The sequence below is a fragment of the Thalassophryne amazonica genome, chromosome 19 (genome assembly GCF_902500255.1).
Source record: "Thalassophryne amazonica chromosome 19, fThaAma1.1, whole genome shotgun sequence".
Lineage (NCBI taxonomy): Eukaryota > Metazoa > Chordata > Actinopteri > Batrachoidiformes > Batrachoididae > Thalassophryne > Thalassophryne amazonica.
The window spans coordinates 52,098,522-52,115,679 of record NC_047121.1 but is presented as its reverse complement, the minus strand read 5'-3'; the positions used below and the strand labels follow the sequence as shown (position 1 = coordinate 52,115,679).

General features: G+C 41.5%; 2 protein-coding genes across 3 annotated transcripts in view; both read right to left on the bottom strand.

Moving 5' to 3' along the window:
• Nucleotides 1–4,800, bottom strand: part of LOC117532044 (filamin-A-interacting protein 1-like) — a 58,957-nt gene extending 54,157 nt beyond the window's left edge. For both annotated transcript variants that reach the window (XM_034195269.1, XM_034195270.1), the window contains exon 1: nt 4,679–4,800. The gene's annotated coding sequence lies outside the window, so the exon portion shown is untranslated. The remainder of the gene's footprint in view (nt 1–4,678) is intronic.
• Nucleotides 4,801–14,730: 9,930 nt separating this feature from the next.
• LOC117532184 (interferon alpha-inducible protein 27-like protein 2) lies at nt 14,731–16,514 on the bottom strand. The gene is made up of 4 exons (XM_034195483.1): nt 16,411–16,514; nt 15,861–15,893; nt 15,587–15,748; nt 14,731–15,182 (listed from the first exon to the last, which is right to left on the bottom strand). Exons 1-4 carry the CDS (start codon nt 16,418–16,420, stop codon nt 15,106–15,108), a joined length of 282 nt encoding a protein of 93 aa, XP_034051374.1. The 5' UTR covers nt 16,421–16,514; the 3' UTR covers nt 14,731–15,105.
• Between the last annotated feature and the right edge of the window lie 644 nt (nt 16,515–17,158).

The window sequence follows — 17,158 nt, the reverse complement described above, 5'->3', positions numbered from 1 at the left end:
CTACTTCAGTGCCTTTATCAAATAATTATGCACTCCGCACCCAAATCAGATCGCAGTGTTTGCTTCTGGGCTTTGTGTTTCAGACCATTCTCCACAGACTGTCAAGATAGGGCCCTTTGTGTTTTTATAGTTTTCAGAGGAGCATCACCACGATTCCAAATCTTCACCAGAACCACAACTTTGGATTGGAAACTTTAAGTAATTGTCCAGGTCTCCCTTGTAAAAGAGATCTCCATCTCAATGAGACTAACCTGATTAAAGGTTAAATTTTCAGCTTTTCAATGTGAGCGTTTTGTTAGGTCTTTGCTCTTTCTTTGTCAAAATTTCTGCTAACAATAACAAGAATGATTACATGTGAAGCAGAAATGAAACAAATGTCAGTCTCCATTGAGGTGAAAGGACACTTTGATGAACTTCGGACTGCAGCAGATGAGTCATTGCCGTGTCAGTGCTTTCAGGAAGTACACGCTAGCTTTCCCTCCGAGGCCGTGACATCATGTGGACAGACGGGTGATTAGATGTCATCTCTCACAAGAGTCACAATGATGTCATCACCTGCCAGGACAGAGGGAAGATGCACGGCTGGATCCCCTCCCTGTTTAGAATCTGCTTCCAGGCTCAGAAATGTCTTATCTTAAGAGTGTCCTTCCACATTAACATGTCAAGTCACTAAAACTCTTTGAGCCCACATGAGCATCGTGATCCTGAGAAGATCGTCTGTTGCTATGGCATTCAGTGACTTATTTTTAATCCAGTCAGATCCGAGTTATAAGTGTAACAATGCTGTGAAACATCCAAATGTGTCTGAACTGCATTTTTGGAATTCTTGGTATGACTGGAGCTGTGCATGTGTTAGTGACAGCTGGTGGCGAAACCAGATGCCACTGCAGGCTCCGCCCACTCCCATACCAGGCTTCTTCCTCATGCACACAGACAGGCACTAGGTGTGCATGTTACCAGGGAGGATAGGAAACGGAAGAAAGACAAGATAAGGAAGGATAGAATCTGGAAGAAAGACAGGATAAGGAAGGATAGCATTCGGAAGGCTAGGATCCAGAAGAATGATAGGATAAGGAAGGATAGGATCTGGAAGAAGGATAGGATTCGGAAGGCTAGGATCCAGAAGAATGATAGGATAAGTAAGGATAGGATCTGGAAGAAGGATAGGATAAGGAAGAATAGGATCCTGAAGAAGGATAGGTTAAGGAAGGACAGAATCCTAGGAAGAATAGGATCCTGAAGAAGGATAGGATAAGGAAGAATAGGATCCTTAAGAAGGATAGGATAAGGAAGGATAGGCTATGGAGGTCATGAGGTGCAGAAGGCTGAAGGTGGTGCACGTTTGAATGCAGTGTGCACTGGTGTGATGTTGTTGTTGTTTCTCCTGAGAGTGTAATGAGGGAGTTAACTACACCATGACCATGTTTAGTGTGATGGAGCTCCTCCTACAAACACATACTGCAAAATTTTGATTCACAATTTAGTTGGGCAACTTAACTTCCTGTGAGGTGTATTTCTCAATGAAGTGGTCTTTTGCAGAATGCATTTGTTCTTCAGAGGATTCTAAGAAAAACAGAGTATTTTCATCAAAAACCAGAGGAGCAGTTGGTAGAGTTCAAACATCTGCCAAGGTGGAACACTAGAGCATGTTGACCCTTTGACCTCTAAACCTATCAATCCAGAATCAATCCAGAGCCACAAAAAAGCAATAATATTTATGTTGAAATTGATGTTGCAAATGTAAGATGTTGTTTTTTATTGATGCCCATGTTTTATTTCATGACCCCTCCCCAGAAAAAAAAGCCTTGCTTTGTGATGGAAAAGAGAAGGCTGGAACCATCTCCTGATCTTTGCTCCACCCCTCAATTAAATTTCATGAAAATCACAGGTAAAAAAAAAAAGATGCGCAGTGGGGAGAGGCCAAAGTAAAACCTTACCCAGCACCCCATCACTTCCAGGGCCGGCCCTGTGCACACCTCTGCTGCTGACTGACATCGTCTCCGCCCTCTGAGAGAAACCGCCGCAAACGTCGTTGCATCCCAAAATCACTTTGTTGTACGAGTAATTTGACGTTCAGTGACTCAGAGAAAACACTGAGACCCACGAACAAAAACGTTTGGTGTCACATGTCAGTGATGACATCACAGCATGCACATCAGGGAGGAGGCGGCACAGAACTAACTGGACCCTGGATGGCAGCGATCAGGAGCCATGGGTCTGTGACTTTATCAAACACAATGTACACTGTTACACAAATATTCAGCATGAAGGACATCATTTTATGATTTATTTATTGTTTATTCATGTGTCCAAACTGTGGATTTCTTTAGAAAATGTTTCCACACTAAAGAGAGCATGCTTTTGTGAAGGTATATGTGTTTGTGCATAAATAAAAGCTTTTCATGTGTATCTGTTTTAAGTATTTAAATTATTTCAGACAGACAGGCAGCGTGTTTGTTTGTCTTGTTTGCAGGACAACTCGAAAAGTAATACACAGATTTCAGTGAAACTTGGTGAGCGGATGAATAATGTCCTATGAAAGACATGATTTAATTTGGGGGGTGATCCAGAGTATATACTGGAACCGAGATCCATAAAAATGTTTGGCCAACAGCAACATTCAACTCAACAAAACGCTGCTCATGGATGTTTGATGAAAATTGTTGAGCAAGTGGATCATCTCTGAGAAAAATGGGGGTTTTATTTTGAATTTCATCTGGAACATATTATTTATCCAGAAGTCCTTTTAAGCATTTGGGAACGTGACCTCGGCAGAGGTATGCGCTCTCTGTGTGCTTTCTACTTAAGGGGTTTTTCCCGCTCAGTCCAAAAGAAAACTGCCTTAAATCTGATTTAAGATGAGAAAGTCTGCTTTTGTGTTTGTTTGGTGATTTTAATTGTTGAAAAGTGTTTTCAAACTATTTGAAATAAAGAAGTTTAAACCCAATATGATCTTATTTTTAAACGGTCTTCAATCTCTTTAAATTGATCATGTTTTGAACACTTTTATATTTTTATATTTGGACATGTGAACGGCTTCTATGAGTCCTGCATGCTGCTGCCGACGGTTCACACAGACAGTTGGTGATTTTGAGGGCAAAGGTCGCGAGTGCATACATGAAGTGGACTGTTTGTGTGCCGCCTCAGCACGCCGCCTCAGAGCGCCGCGTCACAGCACCGTCATCACTGCTGGATTCAAACGTCTAAAAGGACCCATTGACAGAAAGAAGACGTCCCTCATTCAGAAATGTTTGATTCATGTCTTCACATTATGTGCTGAGAAGACAGAGTCCATTTGTCTTCATCTAATGCAAAATTAAAGACGTCAGAGAGCCGACGCCCACGTCTGTCTTCATGAAGTCATTCATACGTCAACCACTTAGTCCAATTAAGGGTTGCAGGGGGCTGGAGCCTATCCCAGCTGTCATAGAGTGTGAGGTGGGGTACACCCTGGACAGGACGCCAGTCTGCTGTAGCGCCACATATAGACAAACAAACACAGTCACACCCGCATGCACACCTATGGACAATTTAAAGATTCCAATCCACCTAACCCGCATGTCTTTGGATGTGGATGGAAGCCAGAGCACCCGGAGAGAACACACGCAAACACGGGGAGAACATCCAAACTCCACACAGTCACAAATATAGTGCTGATCAATATCTGCTTTAGATCATCAGTCCAGTTTTCTTGGTGGATTCAGACAGTCATGGTCACCAACAATAAAATATCTGAAATCGTTTCCATAAAATTTGCCATTTTTCTATATAATAACATGGGGTCAGAAATTTGACAATGACCTTTGACTTTTCATCAACCTACTAAAAAAACCTAATGACCTCTAGATCCCGATCAAAGTAATATAACCACCAGGTTAGAACAAAATCCCTCCAGCCATTTTTGACTTATCTTGTCCACACACACACACACACACACACACACACACACACACACACACACACACACACACACACACACACACACACACACACACACACACACACACACGTGAAAGAAATAATGAAGTGCCGGTGTTGCAGACTGAACAGTCCCCACTAAAAATCGGCCCCCCCGCCTTCACTGCACATGCATCATTTTCGAGCGTAAGCAGTGATTCACCGATTATCGTCTCGTTACTTCTTCAAACTGACTTAAGAATGATTTAAGAAGTTTGACTTTCTCATCTGATGGTTAATAATCACATTAATCCCTTTGATCGCTTTGGGTGTAGAGAGTGGGGCTCAGAGAGTGGGACTCAAACGTGCTGCTGTGGCGCTCTGATCGCCCCCCGTCTTTTATGATGAAATAATGCTGAATTTATGTGGAAACGTTTGTTGTACAAAAGCTTCAGATATCTGAGACAAGATGATGGCTGAAGTGCAGTTTGAGGCAGAAACGAGGTGATAATTGGCGAACCGCGGCTGACGCTCAGAAATGACACATGCCCAGTGGGGAGCTGGGGGGACTGTTCGGTCGGCGACACCTGGTTAGCATGTGAAGCAGGTGCGCCACATGTCTGTGGAGGCGGTCCCACAGACTGAGGGCGGGTCAACATTAGCACATGCAACCACAGAGAAAGATCTACATCCTTCTAAAAATCAAACCACCTGTTGGTTGACCCGAGGTCACTGAGGTCAATCCCCTTCTGTCTGAGACATCCTGCTTCTTTTGTCTTACTTGCTGTGGTGTCCCCAGGATGAAGCGATCTGCGTCAAATCAAGTCCAGGTCCACAAAAAGACTCCAAATCTGTAAGTGATCCACAAAGTCCTCCACAAGTCGACTGACTTGTTCGTGTTCTGTGTCCTGACTGAGAGTCAAAGTCCTCTGCACCTCCCTCCCTGTGTCTGCACCACAAACTCCCTCCCCCCTCCCTCACTCACAGCACTCCAAAAGACTGTCACATCCCTTTAAATGTCACGTCCCACTGACTGTCACATCCCTTTAACTGTCACGTCCCACTGACTGTCACGTCCCACTGACTGTCATGTCCCTGTCCAGAAGTCCTGCCTTCTTCTGTCCAGAAACAAACTTTCAGACTGAAACAGTTTGATTTAAACTTCAGTTGTTGGTGCTGGACTGCTTGCCACGCCCACAGACTGTGTGGGCACGGTAATCAGCAGTCCCTTTCCATTTCAAACAACAGACAGAAAAAACATCGGAACACAAATTCAAAATGTGATGTGGGCGCACATTCCTGATACATCCAGTAGGTGTCAGTGTTAAGCAGGTGGCAGCACAGTGCATGACATCTCACAGCAACCATGTTCTGAAATGGGTCTTTCAAAGGTTTTTAAAGTGTTTCAAGTTTGTCATGAGTAATCTAAAATACCGACAAAACGTTTTGGAAATGATTCACACGTTCTACTCGTCATTTAACTGCAGTTTTACTATATTTCATTGTGTATTAGGCGACATAGTTGGTATCATATTTCTATCAGCGGTTGCTAGTTTGATTTAGCTTACAAAACAGAAAGGTGCTGCATCCAGCAGGTGGCAGAAAGTCTATGGTACATAGTTACAGTTCCATATAGTTACATAGTCAAAACAAATTTGATTTTTCAATTGATCTGGTGCATCAAAGTTCACTAGATTTAAACTAGTTTATCCTCATTATGTGTCTTTTTAAACTGCTGTCAGAGGAGAAGATAGAGTTTATAGTTTTTGTGTTATTTCTAATTAAAGGTGGCTGGGCTGGACTAACCGAATTATAGCATCCACGTCATGCGTACTCGACAGTAGTCTTGTATGCATTTTTAGATACAGTGGAAAATTCTTAAACAAGAAAATATATTTTCCTCACTTTGTTACGTGCAATTCCCCTTGAACAGCTCCCTGTTAGCAGTTTTTGGATAAAGTTTTTGGACAAATCATTTATATACATATATATATATATATATATATATATATATATATATATATATTCTGCATCCTACATTAACAAAATCAAAACCTGCAGAATGCACAAAAATAATCATGAGAGGAGGTCACAAAGCACAAAGGTCACCTTGCAGTGACCTTTAGTGCCCTCTATAGGAACAGGATGACATTACAATAAGCTTAAGCACTTAGCAAATGCTAACAGGAAAATAATTCTCAAATAATAAACCAGTTCTGCAAAAAAAAAAAAAAATAAAATAAATCCTAATCTGAACAGTGAAATAAACAATGAATGATCTTAAAATACATTTCTACGGGTCAAATGTAACAAACATGTTTTATCTGTGATAGAAGAGTTTGTGGAAACTTAAAGATTTACACAAAAATTTAGCTTCCTGTCAGAAAGTTTAACACACACACACTTTTAAATGCAGCTGTCCAGTTTGTTATTAGAAAACACTTTGAAGTTTGAACCAAGTGCAGCTAATTCAGTCCCGCTAATGAAGTAGCTAATGCTAACAGACAGAAAGTGGAGAGCAGCGCCACCAGCAGTTGTGTGGTGGTAAAGATTCAGCATTCAGAGGACAAATAATTTTAAGACTGAACATTCATTAAAGCGGCTCACCGGCTAGTTAGCAACGTCAGCTAGCTTGAGAGTAAAAAGTGTATTTTGTAGTGACGTTCTGTTCGAAGCAGACGGTTCGACACAGTATCGATCTTTCAAAGCAGAAGTGTCGCTACAAGATGTTTCGATGCCTCGCTTCACCCACCCTGCTCACCGAGAATGTGTCTCTTTGTCCCAGATTGATCTCTTTCAGTGCAGCTTCTTGTTCTGACGTTAACACCAAGTTAACACCCAAGTCTTTCATCACCAACTGTAAATGGTAATAAAAACATTCCAATCGTATCTTTCTGAACTCTTCCGCATCAAACTCCATCGTGTCAATGTTTACAATGTGCTTGAGCAATAACAGGTGAAGTTACTCATCAACTTTAAGTTTCTTAAATATTTATTACAGCCACTCTTAAAACTTAAGTTATGTTCATAATTTTATTGCTGGTAAATGTTGGAATTAATTTAGATGAGATATACTCATTATCAATTATCTGGGAACTACTTTTTGCGCAGGAATTCATCCAGCACGTCGGCCGCGGGCGCGTACTAACACAGAATACCCAGAAACTGGAGAGTTGTTCGATCATAACGAGAGCGTCCACTTTTAGCTTGTCGTAAGCAGAGAGCTAAGCTCGTGAGACTGTGCGCTTCACCCTGCGAAAAATCACGTGACTCCCCAAATGACGCTTCATTACGTCACACGAGTATCGGAGACACGTCACACCGATTTCAATTCAGGGCGGGGCTTATCAAACGTACACTGGGTTTGTTGAGTGTAGTTGCGTGTTAGTGTAGTTTCATTGATTGACAATCAGAGATGTCGATCAGATTATCATTCAATTAAATAAACCATCATACATTTCTACACTTACACAGACATTCAGACACTTTACACACAAATATTAAGTCCACATCCAGAGAAAGATGACTAGGTTAGTTAGTGGATCAGAGTAAAGCGTGAGAACATCAGAAAGTGTTGGGGGTCCGCTCACTGGAGGTCCGCTCACTGGAGGTCCGCTCACTGGAGAGCCGCTCACTGGAGGTCCGCTCACTGGAGATGCTCACTGGAGGTCCGCTCACTGGAGGTCCGCTCACTGGAGGTCCGCTCACTGGAGATCCGCTCACTGGAGGTCCGCTCACTGGAGAGCCGCTCACTGGAGGTCCGCTCACTGGAGATGCTCACTGGAGGTCCGCTCACTGGAGGTCCGCTCACTGGAGGTCCGCTCACTGGAGATCCGCTCACTGGAGGTCCGCTCACTGGAGGTCCGCTCACTGGAGAGCCGCTCACTGGAGGTCCGCTCACTGGAGATCCGCTCACTGGAGAGCCGCTCACTGGAGGTCCGCTCACTGGAGATCCGCTCACTGGAGAGCCGCTCACTGGAGGTCCGCTCACTGGAGAGCCGCTCACTGGAGGTCCGCTCACTGGAGATCCGCTCACTGGAGGTCCGCTCACTGGAGAGCCGCTCACTGGAGGTCCGCTCACCGGAGAGCCGCTCACTGGAGGTCCGCTCACCGGAGATCCGCTCACTGGAGATCCGCTCACTGGAGGTCCGCTCACTGGAGGTCCGCTCACTGGAGGTCCGCTCACTGGAGGTCCGCTCACTGGAGAGCCGCTCACTGGAGGTCCGCTCACTAACCTCTCTGGACTTTAGCAGACAGACTGAAAACAAATTTAGCTCCTCACTGACAACTATAATTTAGTAACCGCTGCGTTTTTACGTGGTGATGTATTCATAACAAAGAAAGAATATATGAGGTGACGTCATTTTTTGGAAGAGTTTTTGGGCTGAAATCAGCGTGAATTACAAAACTATTATTGTGTCAGAATTTAAGGAGAAAAAAGAAAAAACCTACATAAACCACATTTATCTATTTTCCTATATCCAAAGATGTTAAAGTGAAAGATGGAAAGATTATTGAAAAACAAACAACAGTTTTTCAGAAATCTTGGCAAAAAAAGTTGAAAAATAAATGTTTATATTTTAGGACATAGGTCAGGATAAAGGGGCGGAGCTCCACACAGATGTTTTTAAAAACCTTTCCATAAATAAAATGACTTCGGTTTTGTTCAACACTTGAAACGTTTGTGGTTCTATGTCCTTGTTCGGTTTGGTTCCGATTATTGGGTCTGTTTTGGCTCAGTCAGTTTGGGGTGCTCACCACTAGGTGGCGGTGTTGCCTCAGATTGCTACTCAGCAGTTTCTTTGGTGTGTATGTATATATATATATATATATATATATATATATATATATATATATATATATATATATATATATATATATATATATATATATATATATACATATATATATATATCAAGTAGTTAATGCGCTTGGTTTCAGTTCAGAAGGCTCTGGGTTCAAATCCCTCCATGTAATGTGGAGGTGCGTCAGGAAGGGCATCCGGCATAAAACCTGTGCCAATTCAACATGCAGATCCACCTTGGATTTGCTGTGGCGACCCCAAGTGCAATCAAGGGAGCAGCTGAAGGGACTTACTTACATATATATACAGTATAAAAGTTTTTTCTTCAAAATTTATTCTCAGAATTCTGAATGTTTTTTTTATGTGGCCATAATCATTTTTCTTACTAAAACTACTTAAATGAAAATTGTGAGATTAAAAAGAGAAAATTTCACATTTTCATTTCACGCTGATGAGATAAGAAAATATTCAATTTTACTTGTGATCAGCCAATATGGGAATTCCAGTGATGGATGGATATTTAGAAAGTGTAAAGGACAAAATATAAAATCCATATTATAATATTTACATTTGATAAAAATACAAGTTTTGTAATCATATTTTAAAAGGTGAGACACCAAATTGCTGAAGTTAAATGCCCAGGATCTTCTTGCCAGTTAAAGATCTAATCTAATAGAGTTCAGAACTTCAAAACCAAACCAACACTTTGATCTTCTGTTTCCTGTCACCAACCTCATGTTTGCAGCATGACAGCACCGCCGCAGTCAAACCGGTGTTTTTTACCGACTGGTTGTTATTGCACTCTGGTTTAAGGTGAAGCAGAAGAGCAAAGGCCTCATTAGATGTACGCTATGAGCTTGCTTCCCAAAGCACTGAGCAGGAGGCCACTTGATTAAAAATGGCCAACAGTCAAAAAACAAATTTTTATCAGTGGTCAATCTGTCTGAAAACACATTACTGGATCTGGATCAAAGTCTTCCTATGGATAGTAACCTTTGAGGTTGATTGTGACCTTTGACCTGGTAACTCTCCTAGTTCATGATTGTTGACCTGTGACACCAATACTGGCCTTCATTCATAGACAGTTATCTTTGATCCTTACCTTTGATCTTAATAACTGAACTTTGATTGCGAAACTTCGATTTTCTTTATTGATGACTTTTGAACCACAAACGTGACCTGTGATCTTGATACTGACCTTCATTCATAATCCCTTATCTTTGATCTTTACCTTTTATCTGAATAACTTAAGTTCGATTGCTAAACTTCAATTTTGATTGATGACTTTTGAACCGCAGCACTGACCTGTGATCCTGACACTTTTATTCAGAATCATTTACCTTTGATCCTTACCTTTGATCTTAGTAGCTGAACTTTGAATGTTAAACTTCCATTTTTATTGATGACTTTTGAAACACAGCACTGACCTGTGATCCTGACACTAACCTTTATTCAGAATAAATTATCTTTGATACTTAACTTTGATCTTAACAACTGAACTTTAATTGCCAAATGTCGACTTTGACTTTGATCTTCATCAGTGATCTTTGAATTTACTCAGCTTTGATCCTGATCTCTGACTTTTCATCCTGAATACTTCATGCTAATTTTAAAGCTGATTGCTTTGATTCTGTAATCTGGATCAAGGGAATCTGGATCAAAGGTTTGATGAGTGGTCAAAATAAAAGATCTGGAACTAAGATCAAAGGAAGGGCCCACCCTTTGATCCAGATCAACATCAAAATTTAATGGTCTTTGAGCATCTGATGCAGATGGAAAGGCGCTCTATAAATGCAGTCCATTTACCATTTACTCCATAAAAATTAATATTTTTTATGCAGCCATCCATCCATCCATTTTCTTCCGCTTTATCCGGAGTCGGGTCGCGGGGGCAGCAGCTCAAGCAAAGCCGCCCAGACCTCCCGATCCACACACACCTCCCCCAGCTCCTCCGGGGGAACCCCAAGGCGTTCCCAAGTCAGCCGAGAGGTGTAGTCCCTCCAGCGTGTCCTGGGTCTTCCCCGGGGCCTCCCCCCAATGGGACGTGCCCGGAACACCTCTCCAGCGAGGCGTCCAGGGGGCATCCGGAAAAGATGCCCAAGCCACCTCAACTGACTCCTTTCGACGTGGAGGAGCAGCGGCTCGACTCCGAGCTCCTCCCGAGTGACCGAGCTCCTCACCCTATCTCTAAGGAAGCGCCCAGCCACCCTACGGAGGAAACTCATCTCGGCTGCTTGTACTCACGATCTCGTTCTTTCGGTCATGAGCCAAATCTTATGGCCATAGGTGAGGATTGGAACGTAGATCGATCGGTAAATCTTAAACTCCTCCACTTGAGGCAAGGACACTCCACTGACCTGAAGAGGGCAAAGCACCTTTTTCCAGTCGAGAACCATGGCCTCGGATTTGGAGGTGCTGATTTTCATCCCGGACGCTTCACACTCAGCTGCAAACCGCCCCAGTGCACGCTGAAGGTCCTGATTTGATGAAGCCAACAGAACCACCTCGTCCTCAAACAGCAGAGACAAGATTCTGTGGTTCCCAAACCAGACCCCCTCTACACCCTGGCTGCGCCTAGAAATTCTGTCCATAAAAATAATGAACAGAACCGGTGACAAAGGGCAGCCCTGGCGGAGGCCAACGTGCATTGGAAACAGGTTTGACTTACTACCGGCAATGCAAACCAAGCTCCTGCCCTTAGCAAAGGACCCCGGACCCCGTACTCCCGGAGCACTCCCCACAGGGTGCCCCTTTATGCAGCCATTAGTTAGCCATTAGTTAAAATAACTTTGTGTTTCCATATAGTGTTTTTATGGAGTGGTACGTTAATTTAAAGTTATTTAAAGTATCACTCCCTAAAACAAGTTAAAACTTTTTTAGGGATCGATACGTTAGTTTACGTTAAAGTTATTTAAACTAAAGTATCACTCCATAAAACAAATCAAAACTTTTTTTATGGAGTGATACGTTAGTTTAACTTATTTAAAGTATCACTCCATAAAATGAATTAAAACTTTTTTAGGGCGTGATACGTTAGTTTACGTTAAAGTTATTTAAACTAAAGTATCACTCCATAAAACAGATTAAAGCTTTTTAGGGGGTGATACTTTAGTTTACATTAGTTTAAAGTTATCTAAACTAAAGTATCACTCCATAAAACGAATCAAAACTTTTTTTATGGAGTGACACGTTAAAGTTATTTAAAGTATCACTCGATAAAACGAATTAAAACTTTTTAAGGGAGCGATATGTTAGTTTACGTTAAAGTTATTTAAACTAAAATATCATTCCATAAAACAGATTAAAGCTTTTTTAGGGGGTGATACGTTAGTTTACATTAGTTTAAAGTTATCTAAACTAAAGTATCACTCCATAAAACAAATCAAAACTTTTTTTATGGAGTGATATGTTAGTTTAAAGTTATTTAAAGTATCACTCCCTAAAACAAGTTCAAACTTTTTAGGGAGTGATACGTTAAATAACTTTAAAGCTAATGTATCACTCCATAAAACAAATTTAAAAAAATTATGGACTGATACATTACTTTTAAACATCTTTAAACTAATATATCACTCCATAAGTAAGTCCCTTCGGCTGCTCCCTTGTTTGCACTCGGGGTCGCCACAGCAAATCCAAGGTGGATCTGCATGTTGATTTGGCACAGGTTTTACGCTGGATGCCCTTCCTGATGCAACTCCACATTACATGGAGAATTACATGGAGAAATGTGGCAGGGGTGGGATTTGAACCCAGAACCTTTCGAACTGAAACCAAGCGCATTAACCACTTGGCCACCACCCCCTAATATATCACTCCATAAAAGAAATTAAAACTTTTTTATGGAGTGATACATTACTTTGAAGATTTAACCGCATAACAAGTCAGACTCCAGAAAAAAAACTTTCATGTATTGTCTACTTTTTATGAACAATCAGGAGAAATTTCTGGGATTATTCCAACAGCACAAAGCTTGGCATTTTGAAGCCCATAATACAACCCAACCACTCACTTATGATGTAGACATCAAAATCACCTACGGACATAATTTTAACAAGATCTAAGAAACTTCAACATGTTCACCACAGCAGTAGCATAAAGCACTGCAACCTGCAGAATAAGGGTCATTTATTTATCAGTACATTTGACTCAGAATGCACTGCATTCATTGAAGTGGTGGCCAGTGATTGTTCATGCTTCAGCTCATATGCATTGGTATGCTAATTGTGTGAATGACGTAGTGGGTACTGACTTTCTGATTGGCTGAGAATTGACATACTACCAGAAATATCCTATGAATAAAATTCTTGCGTCCAGGCCCTGGATGCGTAGGCCACTGGTCGTCACGTCTCCTTGTACATTTGCAGAAGAACACCTTCTAAGCCAGGTTATGAAGCATCTGCAGAGATTCTTGTGTTCCTCTTGGGGTTGTAGAACCCAAAATACTGGCTCTGTTGTATGTTTTTCAGTGTCTGAAAGCAATCCTCTCACTCATGTTGCCATGTCCACTCATTATTTTGCTCTAGAAGCATTGTAAGTGGTGCTGTTATTGTGGACAATCTTGGGATGGACTTTGTAAGATCGGTCACCACCAGCAGGAAGCGTCTGAGCTCCTCCTTGTTCTGAGGCGTCTCCATGTTTGATATGGCTCATGTTTTTCTCAAGTCAGGAGTCATCATGGTTTCAGATACAACATCTCCAACAAAGGTTAAGTGACTTGATATCAAACTCACGTCCTTGTTTATAGCAGCCTTTCTCTAAATCCATTATCTGTAATTCCACAAAGTGATCTCTTATTAGAGAGTCCCTGAGGTTTTGAAATTTTCAAGATTTTCTCAATGTGTGCAGCTCATCATCATGTCATCCCCGGCTTCTGGTCAATCTGAAAACTGTTTAAAATGTCCAGTGTATCTTCCACAGTCACACGAGGAAAGATGTGAGTTTGCATCTTCTCATCTCTCCCTCCTGCTCCACCTGCTGTCAGATAGATTTAAAATCTCTGCTTGAAACGTTTCCAGTTAGCAGCAAGATTTCCACTGAACTGACACTCAGCTGATCCAAAATGGACTTTTGCTGTGGAATTCGTCCTGACTCGGCTCCAGCTCATCGATGTAGCCGTTAGCTTCCACCACTCACAGCCTTTAGCTCGCCCTTTTGCTCAGCTCCGACTCGCTCACGAGTTGCTCGGTGGTGTGCAGTCATCCGTCCCTCAACAGACACCTTTTTTCTGACACCATGTTATGCTTTTAGTGCATTTAAATAAACCACAGAGGCGGTAAATGCGAGTTTCACTTTTGGCCGTGGCTATTAGCATGGCGGCCGTGACCATAACTCTCATTTGGCTATTCGCACGGCAAGACTCTGGTGGCAAAACTTGGAACTACTTGTATAAACAAACATACTGCATTCAAGATGTCATAACTCCTTTAATATTTTTCGATTTTGATGATTTTTTTTAATTGGTCGTGTCCATAACTCTCATTTCAGTATTCGCACGGCAAGACTCTGGTGGCAAAAGGCCGACACTAAGAACAAAGATGGAGCAGTAAAAGTGAAGAAAGTGGCTATTCGAAAGGCGGCCGCATCCATAACTCTCATTTAATGCAGTATGTTTGTTTATACAAGTAGTTCCACGTTGTACTACCAGAGTCTTGCCGTGCGATTAGCCAAATGAGAGTTATGGTCACGGCCGTGTGATAGCCACTTTCTTCACTTTTACTGCGCCATCTTTGTCTGCCTCGGTACTGCCCGAAGATTCTGGGAAATGTAGTTCCTTACAACCGTAACGCTTGAGTCTATTTGGCAATAAAATTACATTAAAAATACGTAAAAAGTACTGCCGAGGATAACACAAGAAAGCTTCCGATATGGATGCTTATTTACATTGTGATTCTCAAACACTACAATCACCAAGCTTTGATCCTGACTGAACTTTGATTCTGATCACCAAGCTTAGATCCAGATTCATGTAACAATAGTTTCTAAGAACCTACTAAGAAGTTAGTTTACACCAAAAATCATTTTCAGGCAGGTTTGCAGATTTGTAAAAGTTTTTATTTCCATGAAAAACAGAATTAAGAGGCTTATAATTTCACTAAGAGGCACCACCTTCAACATTTTAATGTTTATTTTTTTACCTTTTATCTGAAGAACATGTATGCTGTTAAACCAGTCAAACTTTCAACTCCTAATTTTAACTTTAAATTCAAATAACTTAAATAATTTGTGTGTCTCAGCATTTATGTCCCCCAAGTGGACATTATGACACATAACAAAAATGAAAGCCAACAGCCATGTTTCCACACAAACAAACATGCAGCAAAGAGCTGCTGCTTTTATAAGAAAAGTAATGATATAGTGATGAACACCGAACATTCATTTAATTCCTTCATGGTTCCAGTTTGGCGTCAAACCAACAAGCTTCCAAGTGCTGCTCCAACTGTGGCTACTGCTGCGCTCGCGGTGCCCGACAGACCGACCGCCCCTGCACAGACATCACACGCGTTTTTAATATTTCCATCAAAATATCACAGAAATCATGAAAACAGAAACAAGACCTCAGTGATGGAAGTAAAAATAACTCAGCGGGAGAACATCTCAAACAAAACGGGAAGATGTTCAAAAAATACGGCCGAGTTTTCAATAAATCAGTCAATCTCCAGAGAAATCTACAAAAAAATTTTCATCAAAGTGACAATAAAACAAGCAGATACTGAACCACAAATTCATACTTTGTCCACATCGTCCATGTTAGAATTTTATCTCTGAAGCTCCAAGTGTTTGGTTCTTTTCCGCAGGACTATAAGCTGCAGCAGTTAAAGCGGATTCTTGGATTTCGGCTGAGGAGTGAGCGCTCTGAGTGCTCTTCTGGTTCAGGTGTGGTTTTACCTGCTGACTGTAAAACAGCCACCAAACTTCCTGCTGCCACGCCCCCTCCACTAGCAACGGCAGCCGATGACATCATGCCGGCAGCGATGGAACCTGCAGCAATCCCAGCTGAAGTGAAGCCGACGACACCCAGAACCACCGGAGCCGCGACCAGGGCCCCGCCTTCAAAACACACACAAAAAAGAAAAAACACTCTTCTGTCATCATACAAGTTTCCACATCTGACACTGTTTTTTAAAAAAGGTATAAAGTCTCATTTTTGCAGATTTCTTACCTGCACCAACTGCCGCAGCTGCAATACCTGTCACTGCCACATGATGGGGGAAAAAACAAGCAAACATCAACTTCATCTGACGTCATTATTTACACGTAGATCGTTTTTATTGCTCGTGTTGTGTCTGAGATCAAACTTAAAGGTGTGACACGTGACTTTTCAGTGATGTTGGTAAACAACAAAACAAACAAAAACATAAACAGCCACGGGTTTGGTCCTGTGGGCCTCAGAATCACGACAATAAAGAGGTTTGTATTTATTTATTTATTTATATATATATATATATATATATATAATCGTTTACCAAAGAGCAACAAATATTAAGATAATAAAAACACAAAATAAATGAATAAACAATAATAAGAAAAACTGAAACGGATGACGTCTTGGATATTCCAGACAAAAATCCAGATCGGATCATTTTTATTTTAAAATTGTAGCAGTCAATGCTCCAATAACATAATTCGGTGTAACAATATCATCTTAACAACTCTAATATGCTATGACAGTCTTCGTTTTTGATAAATGAATGAGATGAAGTGGTACTCACACAGACCCATGTTTGGCGCTGGTTGAATGACTGAACCAGTCTGCTGGTTCTGCTTTTATAGACCGACCTGCTGCTGGTTCCCTGGAAATGAAACCTAATCACAGTTTGAACACTAGAGGGCACCATAATGTTTGAAAAATCTTCAACACAAAAACATGAAATGAAACTGAGAAGTTGTTTCGGCGGTTCAGGATCGCCGCAGTGGACCCAGTACAGATCCGCGTTGGGATTTGGCACCAGTTTTACGCCGAATGCCCTCCCTGATGCAACTCCAGCTTCACCTGGAGAAACACACAGCACCAGGGGCCTCATATACAAAAGTTCCATCTCAACACCAGGTTTTATCTTAATGACTCACAAAAGCAGTTATATGAAGTGAACAGCTGTCGCGTTTCTTTTCTTACCCAAACATGAAGAACAAATGTATACGTGTACAAAAATTTGTGCATCAACAGTACGCTTTAGTCCAAAATTTAAAATGGAAAATATAATGGAGTGTCTGCGGACAAATAAGACAATAAATAGATTTCGTTTTCCTTGAAATGAGGGACTCCAGTTTGAAATCTACATTATAATAGCCAAGTGACGTGTGTGTGTGTGTGTGTGTGTGTGTGTGTGTGTGTGTGTGTGTGTGTGTGTGTGTGTGTGTGTGTGTGTGTGTGTGTGTGTGTGTGTGTGTGTGTGTGTGTGTGTGTGTGTGTGTGTGTGTGTGTGTGTGTGTGTGTGTGTGTGTGTGTGTGTGTGTGTG